At 52.2% G+C, this 27,685-nt stretch overlaps 1 protein-coding gene across 2 annotated transcripts in view; it reads right to left on the bottom strand.

Annotated features, from left to right (window-relative positions):
* FAM120A (family with sequence similarity 120A) overlaps nt 1-27,685 on the bottom strand; it is a 96,532-nt gene that overhangs the window by 19,432 nt on the left and 49,415 nt on the right. For both annotated transcript variants that reach the window (XM_045468231.1, XM_045468230.1), the window contains exons 8-11: nt 18,988-19,075; nt 16,886-17,113; nt 14,441-14,615; nt 4,894-5,143 (exon numbers count right to left, since the gene is read on the bottom strand). In XM_045468231.1, the coding sequence (XP_045324187.1) occupies nt 4,894-5,143; nt 14,441-14,615; nt 16,886-17,113; nt 18,988-19,075 (741 nt within the window). The remainder of the gene's footprint in view (nt 1-4,893; nt 5,144-14,440; nt 14,616-16,885; nt 17,114-18,987; nt 19,076-27,685) is intronic.

Here is a 27,685-nt window from a genome sequence, read left to right as displayed (position 1 = left end):
ACTGTCGGAACGCCTGTGCTCCGCATACAATGCCCTTTGCCTGCATGTCTGTGCTATACTATTTTTAGTTCTTCCTTTCTAAAACCTGTGATAAAATACACAGAACATGTGCCACCTTAACCACGTGCCAGTGGACAGTGAGGGCATCAGATCCGCCCACACTGTTGCTCGGCACCTCCCCCTCCCGCCCTCTCCCTCCTGTGAACCCAGAAGACACTAACGCCGCCGCCCCCCCCCCCCCTCCAACCACATGTTCCTTTTAACATCCTGAATGAAAAAAAAGGCTGTCTTGGGGATCTTTCTTGGTCTTCTTGGCAGCAAAGACTCAGAAGTCAATTTAGCTGGACAACGAACAGTCTTTTTGTTAGAATGCCTGACGTTTCCTCCACCTGGCTTTCTGGTCCTTTTGAAACAAAACCACCCATCACCCGTTTCTCACTTCCATCCTCAGAAAGGCTTCCTGGACGTAAATGCTCAGACTAACTCACACCACGCAGGCCGTGCCCAGGGCATCACGGTGAGGAGTAAAGGGTACCAGGGCAACGGCCTTGCCTGTACCCCTTGCCACACCGCTCCACCTGGGCAGACGGTGTTCCCGTTGCCTCCCGTTGCTCAGGGCCTGGGGCGGGAAGGTGTCTGGGGCTCCCTCCACTGCCCGCTGCTGCCCTGTCCATGCTGGGGAGCTGGGTCGGGGCAGGTCCTTGTGTGACCCTCCCAGAAAGGCTGCGTTCCTTAGGGTATGGGGACAGGCACCGCAGGCTGCCTGTGTCCTGCCAGGGGGCTCAAGCCCTCCATTCCCTTAACTCATCTCCAGGCCTGAACCTAGCTGGCTCCTCAGGGGAACGTGAGCTCTCTGGGATGAGGGTCTCGGCCCTACCCTGGGAAGGCCCCCTTCTGCTCTGTCTCAGGCACTAGCTTCACCCCCACACTGAATCTCGGCTCGGGTCTGCACCCCACCCACTCCACCCCCCACTGCGGTCACAGTGTTGAGTTTGGGGCATAAGTGACCACCACTGCCTCCCTGCCCTGGAGGCAGGAACAGAACCTCACGGGACACGGGCACAGGCAGACAGAGAATCTATCAGGTCCCCTGTTTGCAAGCACTGCCTCCAGGGGCAGTGGACTAACCCTGTTAGTTCACGTGCCGTCTACACGATGGGATATCTGCAAACAAGTCGGTGTTCATGCCACATCCACCCAGAGGAAGACGAGAAGCCACCCAGGACTGGACGAGATGCGGTAACTAAACTTAAGCACGAGCCACGATGTTTTCCTGTCAGCAAAGCCCATCACGGGGCAAGTGGCGAAATCTGAGTGAGGCGCGTAAACGAGATGCACGGACAGGACTTTTCCGATTTTGACAATGTCTTTGTTTTTAGAAACACACACCAAAGAGCTCAGGGGTAGAGGTGTCGCACCCAAAACTGCCACTCAAGGGGTCAGGACGCATGAGCACACAGACACACAAGGAGAGCGACTGCAGTAAAACACTAACGTGTGGGAAGTCGGGGTGAAGGACAGCCACAAACTCCTTCAACTCCTCTCGCAGTCTGTTCAAGTTTGGAGTTATGCAAGAAGAAAGAGAAAAAAAGCAAAGAGAAAATTAAGGGAAGGGAAACACTTTTGTGGCCCACAGCCTGGCCTTGTGACTGCTGACCTCTGCCCCTGCCCCTGCCCACCCCCGCCCCGCCCCAAGCCACCAACACCAAGGGTTTGTAGCCGCACTCCCGCCGGCCTTCGCAGGGAGCTGGCCTCGAGCTCAGGTGCTCCTGTTGGCTGACCCGAGTCCTTGGTCTGCAGCAGAACCAACCTACTTGCCTTGGGTTTGCAGACCACTGGCCTTGAGGGTGAAGGACGATACGGCCTGACCACACTCGAAAACACCTGCCACGGATGCCAGCAGGTCCATCCAGGGTCACGGCGACACAGAACCCACCGCCTGGGCACCGCTTCTCCTGCACGCAGCGCCCTCCCCATTCCCCACACCTTCCCCTCGAAAACCCACCCGCTTCGCCTGGACAGGGAAGATGGCCTTGGAGACATTAGCCCGCCCTCTTCCCAGGTTGCCGGCTTCCTGAGTAAAGCGACCTCTCTTTTCCCACCATCACTCGTCTCTCGAGTGTTGATTTTCCAGCGGAGAGCAGCCGAGCCTGAGGTTGGAACCAGTTCTGTCCAGCTATAGGTTGTCTGCTGGGCATCACAGGACCTCACTGCCCCCCACCCCAGGACCTAGGCCCAACCCCAGGGCCGCGGAGGCACACATCAACCCTGACTCGCCCTTGCCGGGTCTCTCCACACACCCCCCCTTCCTCCAAACCGTGAGGCCTCCAACTCAGCCCACCCACTTAACCAGAGCGTGTGCCGTGGAGCACCTGCATCCCCCAGCACCAGCCCATCCTGGAGCCCAGAGTGTAGAAGGGAGAACAGATCCTCTTAGTGGAAGCAGATCGGCCCGTTTACTGGTGCCCTGGCCCCCAAACCCCCAGGGACTTGTCCCGTGAACAGCAGTCCTTCACCTCTCCCTGATTCCCTCTCCTCAACCAGCTCCACCTCCTCAGGACCTGAAACCACAAGAGGCTTTCCATGCAGGAAACCCCAGGGGACTGCCCGTCTCCATAGCCAATCAGGTCACCTGCCTCCCACCACAGTGCCAGAGCCTCTGGTGACATGGCCAGTCCCACTTACTAATCCTTCCATTCTCTACAAACCACAAAAAAAAATCAACCGTAACGACTATCTTAAAAATGGGCACCAGGACAATCCTGAAATCTGGAAGGCTTGACAAGGGCCGTCTGAACAATGCCAGAGGACGGCCTAGGAGGGGCGAGGACCAGGATGGGGACGAGGTGCAGAGGGCGGCCACGGTGCATCCCAGGTCGCGTGCACGGATGGCCAGGGAGGCCCCAGCACCACAGCGCCTCGTCCTGCTCCGAGTGCGGCCGTTCCGTCCAGGTCAGCCGCATAAGCCTCAGGTGAGGCAGGCAGCATCTGCTGGGGTAAAGGCCACACACCAATTTAAACTTGGAAGAGAGAAGTACAATCGAACAAATGTATTCTTGCTAATTTGATCTCAGAGCAGCCAAAGTCTTCACCTCTAATGTTTGGCTACATAAGGTCTGTATTAATAAAAACAGGTCCATAAATGAACTTTCCATTCGAGAAACCAGAAGCTTCCAAACGAAGATCCAGTCTCTCCCACGAGCTAATTTTCAAAGCAGGTAAAGGGAAGAGCCTGAAGGAGAGGCTTCTAAATTAGTTACTGGCCTTCAAGCCTGTGAGGAGCTTAAGAAACGCCAGGAAACAAACACTCGGCTACGGCTGTGTCCTCCATCTTGTTCCTTGAGGGTGAGGAAAACGCAGAGGGCTGGGCCCCAAGGTTGCCAACAGGGGTAGGGTCCATACGTGCACTGTGCCTGCCTACTGCAAACACCCTGGGAGAGACTGGCAAATGGGGACTGTCTCCACCACTAGGAAGCAGGGCTGCTGGGAGAAAGGGGCCATAATATCTCTGTAGGGAAGGAGGGAGGTGCTCCCAGGATGATGGAGAACTGTCAGAAGAACAGAGGCCAGCCTGACACGACCCGAGCAGGTGACCACAAAGCACCAGATCTAGTCTGCCAATAGTGGACTAGGGGCCACAGAAAAAGACAGAAGCTGTGAGTCTGCTGAGGCTGATGGAATGTTTAAACTGAGTGCCTCCCACAAAATGGGACAGAGCAGCCCCACAGGAGCCCTGTGAACATCTGCCTCTCCAAGTGGCCAGGGTGTAGGCACACAGCCCGGACAAGACCACAGCAACAGAGGGATGGCCAGTGTTTGGTGGAAAAACCAATCGGACTGGTCACCTCCAAACACAAAGAGAAAATCTTAAATGGACCCTGAAGTTCACACAGAAAGAAGGTATGATGTTAATTGTGATGACTGTATTAGAAAATGTCCTGATTTGTTAGACGGTCACACTGAAGTATGTGGGTTTAAAAAAAAAGCTCTATTTTGCCCCCAACCACCACCTCCCATTCTGCAACCACCAGCTTCTTCTCTGTATATAGGAATCTGTTTGTTTGCCATGAGCACGGAGTCCTGTACAACTGCTGAATCAATGTGTTGTATGCCTGAAACTAACATAACGTTATATATCAGTTACACTTCGATAAAAAAAAAATCGAACTCTTAAAAAAAAAAAACAAACAACTCTTTGTATTGTCCTTGCAACCTTTTCCCAAGTTGAAAATTGGTTCAAAAAAACCCTCAAAAACCTACTGAATCTAATTCAGGTATGCATGCCAACTCAAATTAACTCCCAGACACCAACAGTGTCCACACAGACTTAAGGGGGCCGTCAGCTGAGGGCACGGAAGCATGCAGCACCCCAATCCGGCTTTCAATCCTTCTCCAAGGACAGGAGCCAGCCCCCTGGAGAGGGCAGGGTCCAGGGCTAATCTTGTGGGGGGCAGAAAGCAAGAATATGCTGGGGGCACAGACGACACAAGGGCCCACGGAATGAGCACTCCAAAGCCTGACCTGGAACATCTGAGTAACCAAATCAACCACACATCGAGTTATAACCCCAGGAATTAAAACAGATAACCTCAAGTCCACACTGATCTACACGTGATTAAATACATGCAGGGAGAGATATGTTTTCCCTACAGAGCTCCAAACAATACATAATATGTACAGCCTTCAAAATCTTTAAGATTTAGAGGATAAAGTACATTTAAAATCATTATGGTTATTTCCAAAAAATACATGTTCACCAAATACACCTGTTCTGCACACCGACCACCCAGGATCAGTTCAAACCAACGCCACGCTGCCCCAGACTGTGTCCCCACAACACACACGACTGCGGGGGGGGGGGGGGGGGGGGGAGGGCAGCCACACCTAACCTACCGTAGGACGCAGCACAGCACCGTGAGATGGGTGGGCACGCTGGCCGGGTTGAGCATGGCTGGCGTGTCCGACCTCATGCAGGCCAGGAAGGCCCTCATCCTGCGGTTCTTGTCCTCCACTGCCTTCCCCAGCCACAGCCGCTTCAGGTTGGGGCAGGTCCACTCCCTGAAGGCCAGCGCTTCCACCAGTTCCGGCGTCTGCGGAGACTTCCCTTTGTAAGCTGCCCACTCTTTGATGATCACGGGGGGAACTGGAGGGGAAGAGCAGAGGAAGACCATTTACACCCCGGCTCAGCCACCGGAGGCCGAACAAAACCAACCCTCCAGTAATCACAGTCTGAAGGTGCCACTGCTCACACACCAACGCATTCTCTCATCAGCAAGCCACCGGCCACCAGTCCTCAGGTCTAGAACATTCTGTCCCCTACGCACACTTTCGTGGCACATTCGGATTTCCAGTCAGGCTACCGATAAATTTCTTCTCGACCAAATTATGACTTGACTTCCCCATATAACTAATACGTATAAATCAAAGATGTTAGAAAAATTTTATTATTTCAATCCATTAAGTTCTAATAGTAACAACTGGCAAAATTTACAAAAGTATGTGATTATCAACATATCCTGGGAAATCCAATTTAGATAGCTCATCTTTTTCTACATAAACAGATACTTTCACTAATCAGATTTCAGAAATAATTTGCACTTGGTGCCACTTCATGTAAAGGTCTCCTTCCACAAACGTTGATTAGTAAGCATAAGCTACCCCAGAGTGAGACCCCAAAAGCCTAGCAAGGCGGCAGGAGCAACAGTCAGTGTTCTGAAATCCCAGTGACATCAGCTTACAGTAATTCTATTCAGGAAGACTGAAGACAAAGCATAAAATTCCCCATTTTATCTCAAAACAGGCAAGAAGGTCCAAGTTGATATAACAGAAACAACAGTGGCCTCTCATCTACAGTTGCTTTACCACTATTTGAGTTCAGTTAATTCTTAAACCACGACATGCACCATTCCCCACATCATTCTGAATGAAGTCGGAATGAAGCATGGCATGAGAGACAGTGCAGACCAGGGAGAGAGCACGTCCCAGCCCCTCTCCTTGGCGCTAAGGGACAGGCCGACGCTGGGCTCGGGGTGTGCACTGCCAGGGAACTAAGGCTCACTTCAGTCCGTGACCGTCAGAACAGAAGCAGGGTGGCGCAGCGACTCCCCAGGCACTTTCCACAAGGCCGTTCTATCCAAATGGCAGCACCCAGGCGGGGCTCATGTTCCCTAAAGTAGTGCCCAAGGCAGACAGGAGACTGAAGGCCCAGACTCTGCCCACCTGCAGCCCCACCCCTCCCACCGGCATAGGGTCCTGCGGGTTGTTGGCAGCTGCCCAGCCCCAGACAAGGCAGGGAAAGTGTGCCGCAAGGAGCCCAGGACTCCCACCCTAGGAGCAGGCTGCTGGAGCAGGGGTGCAGGTCAACAAAATTCCCCCAAATCGTCCTCTTACAAAAAAGTTACTGTTTTGTCACAGGGAAAAAAGCCCTTTCATTCACATTTGAGTATCTTAGTGTTTAAATATCAAAGGGAAATCTAAAACACATAAAATAATTAAAGTCCATCAAGTCCAAACAGATACACATGTATATATAAATACATGCACCTTTGTATTCATCCTTACTTTTAGATGCCGGCCACACCCCCACGCAGTCCCCACTGCCCAGCCGACCCTGTCCTTGGACTCACAATCTAGCCCCACGCCTGCCAAGCCCCAGCATACTCGGCACACACACAGGGCGGCCATCATCACCACGAGGGGCCCTCTGCCCAACTAGTGTCAGGGGCTGGCAATCGTCAGCTCCAGATAAACAGGCCAAGGTTGGTCACAAAACAAGCCCTTAACCAGCAGGCTGTGTGTCCACTGGTTGATCCACAAAGCTAATTTTCATGCCAAAAAAGCAAAAACAAATCTATTTTGTAACATACATACTCCTTTTTGTGGCAAAGACTTAAAGGCGATGATTAGATTTTATCTTTGGTTGTAGGATTAGCTAATGTAGCTCCTCTCCCTTTCTCCCCACCACACGTGCACGCCTCCACCCGTGCACACGCGCACACGCACACACAGGCTGGCTGCCCAGTGCCCGGTCTCTGATCTGACCCCCTCTGGAGGCGTCCCCACGAAGTCCGTCTCTACCTGCGCGTGTGGCCTCCCCTCCATCAGCTCCATCTCCACTGCTTTCTAACACCTTCCATGGTCGTCCCACTTTATCAGTTCCTGCTTTCGCCTAGAAACAGGTTTGGGGAGGCACGCCTGGGTGGCTCAGTCGGCGAACCTGATCACGGACTCGGGTCATGATCTCGCAGGTCATGGGTTGGAGCCCCGCGTCAGGCTCTGTGCCGACAGCTCGGAGCCTGGAGCCCGCTTCAGATTCTGTGTCTCCTCCTCTCCCTGCCCCTCCCCTGCTCACACTCTGTCTCTGTCTCTCTCTCAAAAATAAACATTAAAAAAGTTAGAAACAGGTTTGGGGAGCACATACTCATTCCTGAGGTCAGAATGCTTATGGTCCAGGCCCCATAGGGAAGGGGGCTGAGCCAGCTGCTCATGCCCACCTGTCCCCCTCCCCTGGGGGCCCGCCCCCCAGCAGCCCATGCATAGGGCGGGCTCAAACGGCCCCACATGCGCCTACACCTCCAGGGAGCTGCTGTGCACACATTCTCCCAGCCGGCAGAGGCTTCGGGGAAGTACCAGAGATCCAGGGAACCTGCTCTGCGCCCACAAGAGGGAGGCAGGAGGGGGCCTTGCTCCCTGTGATGGAGGGTCTCGCATACTCACTTCCTCTCATCTCCACTACTTATGAGCAGCTCAAATCTGATTTTGGAAATGCATGTCTAATTTAAAAAAATCAAGGTGTAGGAACACAAAACTTTGTTCCAAAAACAAAAGCAAAGCTGTCCTGACTTGCTTTATTTTTAACCTATATGTATCTGTTTTCGGAGATCTTGTATGCCACCGCTTACTAGTGGTGAAACCTCCGACAAGAAGCCTAACAGACATTTATAGGATACATTCTATGTACCAAATAGGGGTGGGGGACATGGGGCTGAGGGGCCAACCCCCATGTGCCACACCACACTCAGGGTCTCCTTAAACCCTGAGGCCCAGCCTTGGGACCAGGATAGGGAAAAGGGCCAAGGACTCCCTTTAACACAGTCTTGATGAGGACACACGAGGCTCGCAGCCATTCACAACCGTGTGAGATCAACTACAGGCTCGTTACCCAGGACTGACTAATTAAAGACTAGTGCTGATGGGGCGCCTGGGTGGCGCAGTCGGTGAAGCGTCCGACTTCAGCCAGGTCACGATCTCGCGGTCCGTGAGTTCGAGCCCCGCGTCGGGCTCTGGGCTGATGGCTCAGAGCCTGGAGCCTGTTTCCGATTCTGTGTCTCCCTCTCTCTGCCCCTCCCCCGTTCATGCTCCGTCTCTCTCTGTCCCAAAAATAAATAAACGTTGAAAAAAAAAAGAAAATTTTAAAGACTAGTGCTGATAAAGAATCCCAGGAACATCCATTTCCAGGGTGACAAACGGCTGCCTCTGTGTACACGTATGTGCCACCCTCCCCCCCCCCCCCCCCCAGAATGTGTACAGCTCTCCCCAGCCCCACCCAGGACGGAGGGCTCGGGCTCTGTGACTCCACTCACAGAACAAACAGATGAGAGTGGCCAGCTAACAGTAAGCCATCTGGGCTCTTACGTCTGCAAAAAACACTGGTTATATGGGGACTGCATATGGGGACTGGGTTATTAAGAACACAGTGAGCATACTTGTCTGCCATTCAGGCAAGAGCAGTGGGATATAAAAGCATGTCCATGACGACTCCATTTTAGAAAGACATGTTCAAAGATGTGACCTCACGCCCAGAGGTCAGCAAAGCCAGCTGCTATTGGTGAATAAACCCATGCCACCATCAACAAATACCCATCTCGGCTTTTCCACTGACAAAAAAAACTCACCATTTCAGGCAGACTTGAAAACACTCAACACGAGATCATCTTCCTTTGCTTACGCTAGAGCAAAAACCCCAAGGTATCTGTTTTCTGTATTAGTAGAGGCTACTGCACCTTCTTTACAGAAAGTACCTCTGCAAAACACAATTTGGGGACATAAAACACTATTACACCTAAGCTGTCCGTGAGAACCCGTTTCCATCAGACGTTAACCACGGTCCACGGTATCACATATAAACACATGACCACCAGCTATAAATGTTATAATGCCGACTTGGGATCCATCCCAGACCAGGAATAACGAAAATGTTTCATTCTGCAAGCCAATTTCAACCAAGCGGTGGTGGCTGCCTACGAGCCATGAGATGAAGGACATCTCTGAGCTCAGTGCCAGAGCACCGTGAGCACTGGCCACACCGGCCACCGGCCCTGTGTGCAACACAGGTGTGGCTGAGGGGAAGATGGAGACAAACACCCCCCACGACTGCAACCGGCTGGACCTCTGGTCTCTATACAGGCGTGTGTGCAAACGTGCATCGGGGGCTCGGGGCGGGGGTGGGGGGGTCCTGGTCTACCTGCTGCGCTAACTAAGGTCACAGAAAAACAACAAAACCACACATATATGTAAAAACAAACTCTGGTTCCTTCGCATCAACGCAGATACAGAAAACTGGGCACGATGGCGGCTGCTCCTTCCTTCTCGTGGGACACTGCCATGCGGGGTGGTGGGGTCCGGCTGGCTCTCCACTTCCTCGTGCGAACAGGTGTGGGGACACCCTTCAGGACTCGTAAGCCACAGAGCACACACAACGTGTGGTTACAGACCATGCCCACAACTATTCCTGTCCTCACTTTCCCCACACACCATCATTCCCAGGGCATCAGAAGCTTGGGAGTTCAAGGGCCTGTGACAAATACTGCTCTGAAAAAGTGCCCCACAGCACTGCCACGGAACACCCCCCTGAACACTGCCACTGAACACTGGCCCACAGCACTGATCCACAGGCTCGGGTACTCAGTGGTCCGTGAGGAAAAGAGTCGGTAATGCTACTTCTGGAAAGCTTCCTAAAATAAAGAAATTCAGATTAATATAAACAGCCTTTGTAAAATCATGGAGAAAATGTTTATGATAACCAATTTCCACACATTCTAAAACAGCACACTGACGTTGGCCATATTAAAGTATTTTGTTTTATAATATAATCCATGTGGGGATGCCTGGGTGGCTCAGTCAATTAAGCGTCTGACTCGCTCAGGTCACGATCTTGCAGTCCAGGACTTCGCGTCCCACGTCAGGCTCTGTGCTGACAGCTCGGAGCCTGGAGCCTGCTTCGGATTCTGTGTCTCCCCCTCTCTCTCTGCCCCTCCCTGCTCATGTTCTGTCTGCCTGTTTCAAAAGTAAACATTAAAAAATTTTACAATATAATCCATGTGAACCAATTTAATTTTACTCATTTTTCATCAGCAGTCCCAATTATTTGACGCAAAATTTCCATAGCAAATTGGAACACAAAAAAATCCACGGTCCCTTTGGCTTTTCCTGATGATTTACAAAACGGAGACTCTGGGGAAATCCTTTCTAAAATAGTGCTCAGGTACATAAACTTGCTTCCTACAGCCACAAATCCATCTCCTGTGTCTGTAATTTACACCCACTTGTTTTCTACAAGCCTGTCTCTACCATTTACTTAATTCTGAGGTCCTGGGGAGTATTTTACAGAAAACAGAGGTCAGTTTTCGTAAGTGGACAATAATTTTAAACTGTGCACAGCACAGAACTTTACCTCCTGGGTTTTCTCATCAACTACAGCTGAGGAGTCTTGTTACCCTGCAGTCTTTTTGGAACCTGACCCTTTCTTCCAGCCCCTCCGGTTCCCCTTGGCCGGGTGAGGGGCAGCTGAGGGGTGCCGCCAGGAGGCAGCCAGGCCAGAGCCACCAGCAGGCCAGGAGCGTCACGCTCCAAGCCTCCAGCCTCCAGCCGGGGCGCCGGCCCCAGGCCCAAATGCCAGCAGCCGCAGAGGCAGCTCCCTGGTCCCGCCTTGCCCCAGAGCAACTGCGCTGTCCCCATCCAGCACCCGGGGCAGAGCGCTTGTGCCAGGTCTGTGGTCTTCCGCTTGGCCTGCTGGAGGGGCCTAGAGCCCCTGATGGTGACTGCAAGCAGCTTACTGTCCTAATGAACAAGATCCTGATGAATTTCCTAACAGTAACACGATGGAGACCAGGGATGGGCACACAGAAAATAAACTGCCGGCATGTAATTCAGTATGACTTTCACAGGCCAGAGTTTCAGGGACCTGAGAGTGGATGTCCTGTTTTAACCATATGATGACTTTAAAAAGGAAGCTCGGCAAAGTCACACGAGCACTCGTAAGTCACGTACACTGTATGGTATGTAGACCGATTGAGAGACCACATTTCCCAACGGATATAGGTCTTAAATCTGACCAGAGCTCGGTACTTCTAAACAACCCTGTAGACTTCCATATGCTCTCGGACTAGTCCTCTGACAACAAAGCCGTTCTGGGGAAGCCCGGTGGTCACGGTGAGCCTGCTGAGCCCACACTGGCATGCACAGCATGCTGACACCGTGCTGGATCAGGAGCCTCACCTGCCACAGGAGGCGGGCTCACCTGGGACCCACAGGATGGACGGCGAGACCAGGGGGCATCTGAGAACCAAACCTGCCCCAGAGACCTCACAGCACACAGTCAGTGCTTTCAGAATCTCCTGCAAAGTGACACTGACCTCATTTCATCCGCAGACAGCCTAAGAGTGGCCACAGGTAAAACGGGGTTTTAACAGGCTCCTCTGTCAAAGCTCGCTGACCGGGGCCTCCTGAGCAGCTGCCTCCTTCCAGCACGACCGGCATTATCACCCTCACCTCATCCAGAGTCCCAGGAACTTGCTTCCTAAGGACACTGAGATGTAGTCACTTAGGACACAGCTCAGGCAGGAAGTCCACGGCAGGGGTGTCACCACCCTGGCGTTCAGAGTCGGCTGGCATCTGGGAGTGGGCCTCAGGAAACGACCGTGGCGCAGTGTCAATGAGCCGCGTCAGGTCACCGGTGCACATTCGTCTCCTGCACAAGGTTTGCTCCGAGGGAGCGGACAGTGTTCGGGCTCAGCGCTCACAAAAGCTCTGACGGACAAAACTCTTCCCTGTGGAGAGCTAGCACTCCAGTTAGCGGGACAGCCGGCAAACAGCAGCACGGATTACCGACCTAAGAACCTTCTCCATAGGCTGTTTTCCCTTATTAATACGACCGAGGCATGAAACAAATCCACAGGTCCCCGAAAAGACCAAACAGGCCTGGGTTCCAAAGCTGCTCCTGAGAGCGAACTAAGACCTCTCTACTTGTAAACTGAGAGGTCAGATGGACAAACCTCTCCACCTAGAGGTCCACGGTTCTCTGTAACGCACATTAGTCACACACTTGTCTGGGTACCACCGACGTGCCAGGGCTGCCTCAGCTCCACGTAGGCAGGGGCACCCCTCTTTTCCCGCTGCCTCAGTTCATCACCTGTCCCTACCCAGCCCATCCTCCTGAACAGAAACGTCACTCCTACCTCACCTTCAGTGGCTTGCCCGTGGTCGCTGATGCAGAAGTCAGGACCCACTTTCTTTCGTCACTTGAGCAGAAAGACCGCAGCACGCTCAGCACCAACATCCCCCAGAACGTCCACCGGTCCATACACCCCCATGCGTGAAAGCTTCAGGGCTGGCAGAGCCCATCTGTACCATCCCCCCACCCCCTCCTCTCTTCACTGTCCTAGCCCCGAGCCCTGACCCGTCCTCCCTCCGCAGTGCCAGATCCCACCACGTGGGCTGCACACACACCCGGCCTGCGGCACAGTGCGCTGCTCTCTCGCTCATGCCCAGAGGGTGCTGGTTTGTGCGGTGAGCGCTGTCCCGTGCCTCCTGCTCGCCTGCTGCCTGCCCACAGGCCAGCCCGACACCTGCACCGCCCAGGGTCACAACGCACGCACAAGGTGGAGAGCAGTTCTCATTTCCCACCCATCCCCCACACCCACAGCTCACCGGCGGCAGAGAACACCCACCCACCCGGACTGCTCTACAAGGCTGTGGGCACTGCAGAAGGGACCCATCCTGGAGACCACCTGAGGGTCCCAAGCTGTGATCACTGAAAACTTCCAGGGAAGGTGCTAAATAATAGTAAGTGTGTTTGTGGAACAGAAGCAAATGAGGAAAAGACCAGCTTTTACCACCAAAGTCAAAAGGGTGTGCTGGAGCCAAGGACATGGCAGGAAGTGGGGCTGCCCAGGGCTCTGCAGCAGCTGGCAGGCCAGGCCCAGGAGAGAAGCAAGGGGCCTAGCGTGCTCAGGGCTGGTGGACACTGGAGGGGAGGTCACAGCTACGGGGCCCAGGTGGCCGGTGCGGAAAAGTGGCTAACCCTGTGCCAAGTGAGAAAGCAGATGCATCCACCAGGAACGTCCCGGCCACGCAGAGCCAGCTGACGATGCTCGGTGTCTCCCGTGGCACCTCCAGCCCCAGTCAAAGTGGCAGATGTGTCAGCAGGGGCTGCAGAGCTCAACGGCCATCCTCAAATGGCCTCACTGACAGAGGCTTCATTTTTTTACAGAACCACATTTTGGCACGGTAATCAGAAACAAGACATCAGGATCTACGGATCAATTTTTCAAAGTTGCCAGAATCTCTCCAGGTTAGAGTCCAAAGGTAAGACCCACTGTCACCTGCGTCCCCGAGTGCCACCCGACTGCAGCACGACCAGGCCCACGCTGCCCCAGTACACACGCAGGGGATTCGTCCCCAGACAGCCTGCGCTGAGGGGATGATCTGGTGACCTACTCTCCACAGCTGAGGATATTCTTAATTCAGACTGTACATTTTGGAAAACTTTCCTATATTTCCTAAGAAATATAGTGACTTTTACACTCCCTACGTTAGCAGATAAAATTACCCAGAACAGAAAGGCGCAGTTCTCCCCCAGTATTCCACCGGCCCACTCGCTGGAAGATGGAAAACACGCGCTCTGACCTCAGCTTTTGCCAGCATGTCAAGCAGCACCTTGTGTCCCTCCACTCCACTCCCCTCCACCCCAGGGTCGGTCGGGTACAGCCCTGGAGGGAGACCGCTACCAGGACCCTGTCTGCCGCGGGCCGTGCGCAGTGCGCAGGCACGCGCCACCCGCACAGAAGCAGCTGCAACGCGGTGAGGTCCTCCCCGGGAACACAGACTCTGCAGTCCAGACGCGCCTGCGGACACCAGAGCGGATGCCACTGTCGCCCTGCCGGGACGCGCTAGCCACGGCGAGATGGCGCCCGTCTAGACCGTTTCCAGCTCAATGTCCAGTTTAAAGTGGAAACAGTTTACCAAATAGACACCATGACTGGAATGTTACTGAGGAAAACAGCCCGGGGCCTGTCCTCCTCTCTGAAGGGCCCCGTGAAGCCCACCGTCTCACGTGGGGACGCTCAGGGCGAACTCAGTCACGATCCTCTAAGGCTTTAGAAAATGCACAAGAGATTACGAGGTACCGAGGAAAACAAACAATGGAGTTCACAGTACATACATTCTGGTGGAAGTCTGTTCTTTCTAAAAGCAAGTCTCTCAGTTTTCTTTCTGCTTTCTGCCAAGCTAAACAGCACTCCGTAAACATACTGGCGAACTGGCCTATAGAGCAGGGCGGCGGGAGGCAGGTCTTTGCTGGCTTCATCTTCAATAGAAACAGCAATTTTGATTTCACCCTTTGCATGGAAGAAAGCAGAATAATATTGCACATTTTTCATGTTGAATTCACAACAAACTCACAGAAATATACTGTATTATCTCCAGTTAACGACATTGCAATTCTATTCCACATCAATGCTTAACCACTTGTGTGCAGCAGGATGTTTAGGGAGTTCATCAGCAGTTGTCAAAACATATGCTCAGAGAGTCAAAATAAAATCTATGTGGTTTCATCCTGAATCTGGAACCAAAGCATAAGAAACCACAGACGATCCCCAAATCTTTGAAACCATCTAGACAGATAACAGCAGACAACAAATAGAATAGAAAATGCTGAGAACTTGCAAACTTTACTATGAGTCATGAAATTCGTAATTTTTAATGGCCTATGTACAATCCAAGAAATGAGTATCCTGAAAACAAAATGGTCAAATTGTCTTCACTAAGCGCTTCCGTAAAACACGGCCACGTGCAAGCATGGTCCCCCTGCGGGCACTCTCTTCAGCGCTGTCTGATTTGCGAGGCTTTGGCACGTGGCCGGCCTCGGCACAAGACGAGGGGCCACGTGTCCCACACCTTCGTGGGGGCAGGACCTCTGTGGCCCCGTCTGTCTCAGATGTGCTAGGGAATCAACATACATCAAGAGATTCGGCAGGAGTTTTACTCAGTTGTATTCCTAATGTAAGAACGTCCATATGACCGCCAATGGCTGTTAAATTTATCGATACGTGTCTTTCAAGAATTCTGTAGTATTTGCTCTTTGTTCACATAAATTTAATTTCAAAATTGGTCTCTCCCTATCCTCACGAAGCCGGCACCGCTGTGTGGAGGGCACTCTCTCCAGGCCCCTGGCTCGGCTGGCCGCCTGCGTTTAAGCGTGAAGCCTCGCCCACTGAGGACATCTTGGCCTGAAAATTTAATACCAGAGCCACGCAGCGTGCAGGAAACGGCGTGCCTGACAGTCTAAGCTGTCCCTACCATACAGAAAAATTGTAGGTGCCATTTTAAAATCTGAAAAGATAGTTGTTTACTTTTGTCAACTACAGTCACTTTATTACTATTTGCCCTTGAGATAGATCAGTGAGTGGTGGAAGAGGACAGGCCACCTGTCACTCAGACCGTCCCCAATCAGACCACAGCGGGCAGGGCAGAAGCACAGGGGTCCGGGACCTCACAGCCCACACAACCCCACGGCACAGGGCGCGATTTCCCCCGAACCTGGGCCCCTTTAAACTCAACAAGTCCTTCTCCCGCGAGAGGAACTTTCCACTTACCCTTACAATATGCGTTGCCCCTGAAAAATAAAATGTTTACTTCACAACCATAATCTGAAAATCGAAAGCATACGTGCAGACCCATAGCAAATAGTACGTGAGACTTGGAGGCAACTGTAATTTAAAAATAAATGAAAGGAGCTGAGTTACTGTGGTGCCCTTTGACTGATACAAGCGAGCGACACTCGGGTCGGCCGGTTAACGGTCGCAGCCACATCCAACTGCTGTGGGGCAGGGGGCTTCTGCACTTACAGACCCCACTTTACAAACCACAGATGGATTGCAAAACAGGGAGAAAAACATCTGATGATCTGTGGTGGTACAGACACCGATGAAAAGGTGTTAAAAATACAGGATAGCAATAAACCAATTTTACATGAAAAATCTGGTCACCAAGGTTACATGTTAAATTGTGGGTCCAGGGTTATAAACACCAACATAAAGACTACAAATCACTGAGGAAATTTAAATGGACACATAGATCCATTCAAGACACCAGGATTCAAAACCAATGCCACGCTGGATGTATACTTAAGCGTACATTTGTTAAGACGTTACTCAAGTGGAATTATGATACTGTGTAAACAGAAAACTGCATTTTCTGACCGCTAACGTGTTACACAATCCCGTACTGGATTTTCTGTTCAGTGCCATAGAAGCTGCACTCGACAAGCAAGCCCTCCAGCGGCCACCCCGGAGGGGCACTTCCAGGACACATGACAGAACAGGTCTTGTATGTGACATCAAATTAAACCTAACATTAGAGCATCAACACGGTGCAAGAAATGTTGAAATTGGAAATAAAAATAAATTTACAAGTCAGAAAATAACACGATGTGCCATTAATTTGAAGTTTCAAAAGTATTTTATACCAAACGGAAGGGAAAGTAAGATTTTCCCAAGTTCTCCGACTGCATTTACTGGTACACATTTCCGCCCTTTCCAGGTTTGGGAAGCGGAAATGCATTCCATTTCAGATACCTGCCTGGTAAGACAGAAAACGCCCGCCGTACCTTGGTCAGGACGTGGAAGATGTAGGGGTACATCAGCCCCTTCTTGTGCCGATGCTCTGCCACTCTCAGGACCTCAGGCGCCACCGGGGGCAGGGGCGGTGTGGTGATGTCCATGTGGTTCCGTGTGGGCATGGACAGCAGGCACGGGATCGGCTGCACAGTGCCCATCTGACTCCCCTTCCCTTCAGCGAGCTGGCTGCCTGAGGAGGCCGTAGACGAGCCTTCTGTCTGCAGAGCCACAGGCAGGGGTAGGGGGGTTGGGGGGGAATAAGTCAGCTCATGTTTTCCCTTCTTTCACCCTGCCCCTGTGCAAAGGACCATGCCCCAAAGACAGGGTATGGGAGCTGCCCCCTGAGCCCGGGGGGGGGGCACCTTCTGCCGGGTGACCCCCCTCACATGACTAGTCCCCCAGGGCCCCTGAGGGGGGAAGTGGCATTCTGTGGTTGCTGACCCCTGGGAAGCCACCCTGTCCCACCTGCTCCGTGTGGCCCGTGTGGCCCATCCGAGTGATTCAAGTTCCGTGGAGACCGTGCCTAGTGCCAAGAAGGCAAGGTCCTCTGCCCAGATGACAAAGGGGGTGCCCGGAAAGGCTGCGTCCCTGCCCAGCAGTGCACACAACAGGGGCTCACACCTACTCCTCACCACCACGGCCAGCAGTGGGAGAATAAACAGAAACCCTAACTTGGGCATTCTCTTCTGTCATTACAAAGCCCCAAATGAAGTACGCACAGGAAACCATTTACCAAAAATTAAAGCAAAAAACAAGCTAATTCCATTAAAACTGAGGAGTCAGACCTACATGACAGAAATATGTACACAGTAAAACGCTATGAAAAAATACCCACTCAGCAACAACCAACTGCCAAAACGGAATGTGGGCAAGCTGCACAGGAAAGAGTGGGGGACTCAGGGATGGAGGGTGGCAGGCAGCAGCTAAGGACATGGAGGGCAAAGGGACACCCTTCCTGTTGTCTTTATAAACTGTGGCCAAGTCCAAACGGTTTGCTGAGACCAATTATTATTTGCACAATAAACGGAGTTATTCTTTCTCATGACAAATGCTGGAAATAATAACTGCGTATTGCTTGACTTTGTGCCAATCTAAGGAATACACATTTCTCTGTTTTGATACAAAACGTTATTCTTTACAATGGTATAGAAGTGCTTAACTTTATCCTTTAAAACACAAAGTACCAAAACTGGTCTTAAAAAAAACTCAAGGATAACTCATAAGTGTTTTCTATACTCTCCATTCAGAATACAGACACAATAATAGCTAAAAATTTTGGAAGGTGCTTTGCTAAAAACCAGCATCCAGCAAGCATTTCTGTTGCTTATTGATAGGATAACCCTTCAAAAGCGAGAGTATTTCAGAGTCTTAAATGAATTTCCTACATTGTGTCACCTTGTGCAGAAAACAAGCCCTCTCTTGCTAGAGACGGGCACATCCTAAGTGACCGCATGTGGGAACAGACGTGACTGTAGTTAAAGGTATTTCTAGAAATCACTAGCAACAGGCAGAGGCAGACCAAAGGGGGAATGGAATTTACTTTATTTTCATCTTTAATGTGCACATCCCAAGTGATTTCTCATTTAATCCCCACAAAAACCCTGCAGGAGGCGAGAACTCTGCAAGGCTTTGGGTCTTGACAAAAGCATGTGCCAGCAGATGGGAGGATTTCCACCAGGCCCTCAACCCGCCCCGTGAGACAGTAGGATGCCCCCCGTCCCCCTTCCCTATCTCTGTGACCCCCTCCCCTCACATCTATGACCCTATCCCTCACAGCAACCTCTATGAACCCCTCCCCACCATGTTGGTGACCCCAACCCCCCCCACACACTGACATCTGCGACCCCTTCCCCCATACCAAGGTCTGTGACCTCCTCCCCTGCGCAGACATCTGTGACCCCCACCCCCATGTCTGTGACCCCCTCACCAATGTGACCCCTTCCCCTCCCATCCCCAAAATGTGTGACACCCCCATGCCAGTGTCTCTTACTCATAACATGCTTTAAAAGAGAGAGTACTCTGCTTTAAACCAATTCCTAACATCACAGGCTCAAAGAGTCAGAACGTGAAGGAAGAAATGCCAACCCACTACCTTTGTTTGGTCTCCTGGGTCTCCCCGTGCTTGCGGCTCTGAGTGGTTTCCCGTCTTCTCCCAGCCAATTTTGTTCCCGCTGATATGGCTGAACATAAACAAAAGGAACGTGGTTACTGAATGGCGTGGGCCTTCCACCACAATAGCCCATGTGGAGCCCACAGACTCAGCGACACCTCAGCTTTACTGACCTCGCCTCCCCCAACAAACCACCTCCGGAGACAGCCCTACGCTGGGGGCGCTTTCGGCCTACTCGGTTGGGCAGCAACAGCCACTCCCTGGAAGAGGAAACACAGAGCACCTAACCCAACCTCAGCACCCGCCTCAAAGATGACAGGGTGGGCCACAGAGCAGGCAGCGCAGCCCTGCCTCCAAGGAGTTCAGTCGTCTTGGAGAAACAGGATAAAACAATCACACTCCACTGAGAGATATCAGGCAGAGGAGGATTAAATGTTATCTGGCTCGGATATTCCTCATCATTCATAAATACGTGTAACGTGTCACGTGCTGAAACCAGACACGGGGCGCCCGGCCTGTTCTCCGAGAGGCCCTGGGAGCGCAGGGAGGTGGCCCAGGAGAGGGAGTGCGCTCAGAGAGTGGGCGGCAGAATGGGATTTGGGGGACAGCTTCCACTGGAAAGCAGTAAAAATCAGGGTGTGGAAAGGGACAGCGGGAAGAGCACTGAGCATCTCACAGGCCAGATTGAGGTATTCCGATCGGCATTTTTTAAAAAACTGTAGGTTGTGACCCATTAGTATCTCCAGAAGAGTTCAACCAGCATTTTGTAAACACTGAAATGGAACAGAATGCAGTAAACGTGGTACACATGGCATTATTTCATAAACGTTTTTGTTCATCTGTAGACCGCAGACCACAACATAAACGGAAGCTCACCACGGGCTTGGGGAACGGACAGGATCTCCCCGCAGATGGGCCTCCCTTGCCTCCTGGCAGGGCTCCTCCCCCCATCCCTCCCCACAGCACCCGTGCCCAAACCCGCTTCTGAAATCAGTGCTGGCCACAGGGCAGGCCAGGGAAGGGCGCAATTTATTGGACCTGCCTCCTAACAGACTCAAGTGACAGATTTTTTTAAGACCCACTAATTCTCCCATCTTCCAACAGACTTCATGTCAGTTCTGCTACTAAAAAAAATAAAATAAAATAAACCAAACCAAACCCAACAAACAGCAAAAAGAAGGAGAGAGGAGGAGCAGACGCCCACAGTAAACAAGAGTCCCCATGCGGCACCTCTCAGAGCCCGATCCGGCTCCTCGGTCCCAGCCATGTGAAGGGACACTGCACAGCTGCCCAGCGTCCAGTTCCTGGTCCTCTGCAAGGACTCAGGGCGACCAGTGCTCGGTCCGAGTCATCTGTACCCTCTGAGGCCACAGCTTTGCAAGACTAGAAGGATCCTTTGCGATGAGGAGGCACCAAACTGAACGTGAGTATTCCGGGAGCACAACGATCATTCCAAGATCATTCTGTTTAAAGTCAAGAACGAGGCACCAACTGTGGGGGCAGGGGGCCTGGAGCAGGGCTCGGCGCATAAGCTGTCAGCTGTGCTGCGTCCAGCAGGAGCATTCCAGCACTGGGAAGGAAAGGTTAGCGGCACTGCAGTGATCCAAAACGTGGCATAAATAGAGATGCTTACGTACTTTTTCACTAAAAAGTCAGTGACATTTATCTAGTGAAACTTTAGAACAAATTACTCAGATACTTACAGGTTTTAGAAAGAAACATAACATCTATCGTTCACAATTCTAGACACCGGAAGTAGGATATACCTATAAAAACATGCACCAGTTACAAGGGCACAGCTCAGCGGACGTCCACAAACTGAGCACGCATGCAAGTCACCAAACTGAGGCATGGCTGACCCGCCGGAAGCTGCCCCTTGCCCCGCTCCAGAGCCCTTCCCAAGGGTAGGGGTTACGAGACTTCTCACAGCACAGGCGGGACTTTCCCAGGCTCTGAGTGCCCTGGAAACCCGCCACCCGCGTCCAGAGGCCTGGACCCAGCATCCCTGCCAGATGAGCCCCCGGGACAGCACACTGCCGCTGGGGCTCTGGTCCAGCCACCGCCCTGAATGCGCCCAGTCTGCTGTGGCTCCCCTGGCAGTCGTTCTTGGGGTGCAGTGACCCCCAGCGTGGTCTGGTGGTCTGCACTTCCCTGATGAAGATGGAGACGGGCACCTCTCCCCATGCGACATCTTCTCTTGGGGCCGCCTGCACAGGCAGTCCACACACTTCCTCCTTCATTGCGGCAAGCGCACCATGTTCTTCTTACAGACTTCCGGGAAGTCCTGTGTCCTACAGGCTCTTGGCGAGGCAGAGGGACCCCGCACTCTGTCGGGACTTCCAGCCCCTCTCTTCACGACAGAAGAGTTTTTTATTTATGACGCCTCATCTTTCAGGCCTTGGCGGCAACGTCCCCTCATTGCAGGCTTCCCTACCCAGCCCGTCTGCTATTCTCACGGCCATGTCCCTCACGGCGTGTGTCACATTGGCACTGCATTGTCGTCCATTTCCATCACTAGATTACACACGCCGTGAAGATAAGCACTCACGCCACCGCCAAGCAGGTAGCCAACGGATGAAAGAAGGAATCACAGAACCACAGCCAAAAGGTATATGGCAGAGACGGCATGAGCCTGACTTCTCCTCCATACCACACGAAGTTCAACACAGAGCCTCGTCAAACATGCAGCCCCGTAAGCACGCGACCCTCACGATGGGCCCCATGCCGGCAAGCACGGGGCGGGGCAGGGCGGCCATGCCCTACTTGCTACCGAAGTGGAAAGCTTGTCCCACCGAAGATCACACAGAACCTACATTTACATATACTACCAGTGTTACTGTTTATAGGTCACTACCAAACTAAAAGTAATGTCCTAATCTAGATAATCACATCGCCTCCTAAGAATCATACTATAAAATCTAAAATTCTGCCTGAAAAGCATCTTGTCAAAAGCCAGTTTCTCTAAAGTCCAGAACATCTCACTAGGATGACTATGTCACTTTACAACTTGAAACGAGCTACTGGGTGTATGACAGACGCCTTGCCTCGAAGAACACACAGTTTGGTTTCACTCTCCACAACTGCTCAGAAAGGCGACCTGTCACCAGCCATGCCTTGGAGAGACCTGCTGGGACCCACACAGGCCACAGGAAGCCTGCAAGCTCACACTGAATTCTGCTGACAGGAGTCAGGCTCAGAGGGAAGGGAAAGGACCCATGTGGCAGCACGGCAACAGTGACTGGAGGCAACCACGGCCCGCCATCCCTCCAGTGGCCCTGTGCCGCTACAGGATGAGGCCATCCCAAGGCCATCCCTGTACACAGACTGGGTCGCAGCAGGCCATCAGCACACCCAGAACAGTGGTGAGGACAGAGGCCAGCACACATCACCGGGCTCTGCGGGCCTCGTTTTGCAGCAGGACACCTGGGGTCATCCTGCACTGAACATGGGGGAGACAGCAAACCTGACCCTCCTGCCTGTGGGTCTCGTTGGCGCGGTGCCGGTGTCTGCGTGCACCGGAGGTGAAAGCGTCTGGCCCACACGCTGACTTCTCACTCACGTCACCACCACGTGGGTGCAGGCTGCCCGAAGGGGCACTTACCACGAGCTGAGTGACTTGTCAACAGGAATGAAGGAGCAAAGGCAAATAAAACCAGAAGGGAGGCAACAAAACAGGAAAGAAAGATAAAAGACCAAACTCCCAGTAGAAATATCCAGCGTATGCACGAGGTCACAGATGTGGTGACCGAGTGCGGCCAGCCTGCAACAGGCATGCACACATCTTCATTTCTGTGTGCTCCCCAGCTTGGGACAGAAGGGGCCTGGACGCGCACCTGTTCCCACCCTAGCCCCGCAGAGCCCTGAGGAGGCCTGAGACTCCCACCACAGAGCACGGGGGACTGGGTGCCGGGATGGGGGACCACGAGTCACACCCCCAACACCCCTGCAAGGACGTTCTCCTAATGCCCTGATTTAAGCTAATGTCACACGTTCAGGTTGTCACACACGAAGTTGGGAACACGGAAAGTGATGCTCCAATTCCTACCCAACAGTCAGATGGGACGTCCATGTGTGCCTCTCATGCATCTGCCAGGACTCCTCACGACTCTCCGCCATCGAGGGAGGGTTCAAACCCCTAACACAGGCGGACGAGCTCAACACAAAACACCCATACATGTCAGAGCACGGCCAGGACACGTGAAGACACCCGTCTCCGGGATTACACCTGACCAACACATAAAAGTGACTCAGAATTGTTTTTATGAGGATACACAAGGTATGCTGCCCTAGTCCAGCACATAAAGAGGGTAAGAATCTGGACAGAAAAGGCTGCAACTGTGCTGAGCCTGTTGGGGGCTGGGGGCGATCAGGCAGGGTAAGATGTAGCTCTCTCTGTGAACCACACGTTTCTTTGGGAAAGGAACCTGAGAGGACAAAGAATAGGAGACAAGCAGCCTAACATCACTACCACCTGGCAGAGGAAGCACATTTCCTGGGCCACTAGGTCAAGGGCACAGAATGAAATTCTTGAGGTGTCTCACATTAAAATGGAATTGGCGTTCCGAAAAAATAGTGATGCTACCTATCACTTACTGTGGTTACTCATCAGCTGATTCAATTCACAAACAAGCTAGACGCTTTCCATCCATGCCTGGCCCAGTGAGTTCCAGGCCACACAACCACGAGGCCACCAAAACCTGGCACGACCAGCCACAGGAGACTGGGGCCTGGGTCCCCACAGCACCGTGTCTCCACGGTGGTGTGCAGGCCCTCGGCACCGACAGGGACCTTCCACAGACGAGATCTGATCCCACAGGACTCACAGGGGCCGGCAAATCTTATCTGACAGATGCCACCTTGACCCCATAGCAACACCCACGTGCACAGGAACACGAAACAGCAATCCATACAAACAATGCCACAGAGCGCAGAGACGTTATATTCATGTTCTCTCCTAACAGGACTTTCAAACAGCCATTTCAAGATGTCAGTAATCACAGCCAAACATTGAAGTGATGCACAGTGCACACACGCACACTCCCATCTCCACGCACGATCGTGAACACACTATTACGAAAGCATACCACGTGTAAGAAAGAAGGCAAGCTGCTGACCCTAAGATCAGACCCCATGAGTAGAAAGGCACGTTAGGACACGCAGTGAAAAACAAGGTACCTGTGTGTTCACCTGTCTGTGAAAACACCTGTGTCTCTAGAGGTGGCTCCTGAGAGACTTCCTGTACCGTATTTTCTAACGTCTCAGTTCTCTGACTTTGTACAGAGATTTCCATATTTCTTAGAAAAACAGAACAAAGAACTAAAAACTTTAAATTAGCAAACTCAGAACAGATTCAGTATCTAAAAGCCAATGAATATGTGACCATAATGTAAGACAAACACCTCCGCAAGGATTCCATCATACTTTTTAATTCTACCGAAAGAAGACTACAAAGATTTGACAAAGGCCAGGAAGAAAAACAAGTGCCTTCGTTTCCGTTTCACAAAGACTTAACCGAGAGTAGAGCAAGAAGTACATGCTAACGACACTCCGATAAAACAGGAGAAAAACCACGGAGTTAGAAAGCGGAATATTTCTTTTCGTCACTTGAAAATAATCTTCGGGGGGCGCCTGGGTGGCTCAGTCGGTTAAGCGTCTCACTTCGGCTCAGGTCATGAACTCACGTTTGTCGGTTCGAGCCCCGCGTCGGGCTCTGTGCTGACGGCTCGGAGCCTGGAGCCTGCTTCGGATTCTGTGTCTCCCTCTCTCTCTGCCCCTCCCCTGCTCATGCTCCGTCTCTCAAAAATAAATAAATGTTAAAAAAAAAAATTTTTTTTTAAATAAAAATTAAAAAAAAAATAAAGAAAGAAAATAATCCTCAGGTGCCTCTGTCCTCCGACAGAAACAGGGCCGCAGTGAGAGAGCCAGCACAGCCTGGGCGGCAGCCATGCCTACTAAGGATGCCCAATTCCCCTTGGCCTGGGGCTCCACAGGCACCTGTGACAACAACGGCCCCTCCGCCTCCAGGGCCAAGATTGCCACCGAGGTATGCAAGCAGGGGGATAAGGGGCGGGCCTGCCGAGCATGCGTGGTTCACGTGCCACCGTGTGAACCTGAGCGGTGGCCGTGAGCGCACCCACCTGCAGTGCTCATGGCGCACCTCATGTCCTCCTCGTGGCAGGGAGCTGCGCCCCCCGGACATGCCAGGAGAGCCTCTCCGTCTGCCGAAGCCTTGCATCCCCTGAACTTTATCTTTCAAAATAAATGTTTGCTAACTTTATAGGTTACACAAAAAGGTACCTCGTTATGTTTTAACATTCCTTTTTTTTCTTCTCTGGTGAGGGTGAACATCTTTTATGCTTCCTGATCATCTGTGTTTCTTCTGTGAACTGCATGTTATATTCTTTGCTACTTGAAATACTTGTCCTTTTCATTTGTAGCATGCTTTGGGGGAGGGGACAGATCGATTCGCTTTTGTTCAGTAGTGGTCCCTGTCACCTATTAGCACCATCCATTAGAAACATGCCAACAGCTGCCATGTTCCCGTCGCATAGCAAGTGCTCAGTGCCCCTTGGCTTAATGTACTTCCTTCCCTGAAGACCATCCCAACAACAGATCCAAGTCCAGAGGTCCCAATTCAAGTCCAAACCAAAGCAAGTCATGACCTCCCACTCCTACCAAGATTTTGAGCCAGAATAGAAACACCCTATTGTGCTCGTGGCCAGTGCACACAACACACAACACGCTCAGGCTGGAGAGCTCACGCTGGAGACCAGGAATGCGGGCCAGGGACGTTTGTGAGGGCTGACCCAGGTCCTGCTCTGCCTGGCGTCTGGCCCCAAAGCCTCGGGCACAACTGCCATCCCCCTCCTCTCCCTCCCTCCTCCTCTCTGTTTTAACATGTCTGCTGATCACGATAAACGGGGAGGCGAAGCAGATTCAAGAAAACTAAAGTGTGACAGGCCAACAAGGCCTCCCAATGTCTGCATTTGAGGCTGAGGATGCTTGCCCCACACACAAAGACCCCCTTCTAGCAGCTCCCCCAAAGAGCACCGTGAAAGCACAGGGCAGGGCCAGACAAGTGACACAGTCAGGGTAGAGCTGAGGGCCCTCCAGCAAGTATCCCCCTCATCTCCCAGCCCCATGAGGCGGCTGGCCACACTTGTGGGGGACCCCGCAGGTGGCCCAGGCACACACCCTCCTGCTTTGGGCCTTGCTCCCAGCCATCTAGCAAGCATGTCTCTCACTAGACCAAATCTGTACCAGTTATTAACAGAGAACTCAGTGCCGTAGAATTTCAGTGTGGAAGGGCTTCTGAGACTCGACCAGCTGTTCTCATTTGCACACACACGATCCCAGGCCCCGGCCCAGTCACACTCAGTCTCCACTATACGCCCTTTCCAGAAAGTTAACTGGGAAAAATGAATGCAAAGTCCAGCTTAATACTTCACGTCGGGATTTCAGAACCGCATGGACTTATGCACCACTGCTCCACGGAGCACACAGCCCCTGCATGGCAGCAAAGCCCTCGGTAACTCCTGCCTGAGGTCAGGGGACACTTGCATCCACTCTACAGATGGAGGAAAGAACAAGAGAGGGGATGTCTAGCCTCAGCCTTCATGCCTAGTGCGAATTTGCAGAAGACGAGAAACCATCTCCATGGATGGAGGGCCAAGGGGCCCTGGATGTCCAGCCATGAGCCAGAGTGCAGTGAAGAAGAGGAGATGAAGAAAGAAGAAAGGCCTTCCTTTCCTTTCCTTTCCTTTCCCCTTTTCTTCCTTGTTTGTGAGTCAGGTTTCTTAGAACTCAAGAGTTTTTAGGAGAAGAAGGAAGATAGTGCACTGAAAACTTTCTTGATCAGACTCTAACAAGTTACGTATTTAAAAATTCATTTACTCGGGGACACACATTTAAAACACTCCTCTCTACTGGGGAGCCTGGGTGGCTCAGTCAGTTTAACATCTAACTCCCGCTTTCAGCTCAGGTCATGATCCCAGAGTTGTGGGATTGAGCCCCACATGTGACTCTGTGGTGACAATGCAGAGCCTGCTAGAGATGCTCTATCTCCCTCTCTCTCTGCCCCTTCCCCCACTTGCTTTCATTCTCACTCTCTCTCTCTCAAAAATAAACTTAAGAAAAAAAAAAAAAAAAAAAACTCCCCTCCAGCAATGACTCCAACATTGACTGGAGCTTTCTCTGGTTCCAGTCAGGTGAACAGCATGATTTAAGGAATCGTCTACGAGCTGCTGAGCTAGAATTGCTAGATTCAATTCAGGAGGGAAGGAAATTCAAGGTCCCCTCAATCCAGGAGCGAAGACTAGAAGCCACCAGCGTCTAACTTAAAATGCTTCTCGGGGGTGAGACTGGGGTCCCCCAGGCCAGGGGACAGGAAGAGTCAGCAGCACTTTACCAGATAACTTCACCACGTCTAAGGGGTCACACGAACCAATTTTCCTAAACCTCCACTGCAGCAGAGGAGTGGCCCGAGGCCGCGGCTGACGAGCACAGACTTCCAGCCTGTGAAGCCTCAAGGAAGCCTCTGACTGCCCCTCGCCCATGTCCAAGAAGCCCAACCCGTGCACAGTGACATCGCCTTCCTGCAACAAACAACACCCCCACGCCTCCGTGCTCAGCTCTCGACCGCCCCAGAGCCCAGGTTGCCTGACGCGCCTGACACGGCCAA

The sequence above is a fragment of the Leopardus geoffroyi genome, chromosome D4, assembly GCF_018350155.1.
Source record: "Leopardus geoffroyi isolate Oge1 chromosome D4, O.geoffroyi_Oge1_pat1.0, whole genome shotgun sequence".
NCBI classification, from domain to species: domain Eukaryota; kingdom Metazoa; phylum Chordata; class Mammalia; order Carnivora; family Felidae; genus Leopardus; species Leopardus geoffroyi.
The sequence above is the reverse complement of the archived record's forward strand: the minus strand, read 5'-3'. Positions and strand labels throughout refer to the sequence as shown.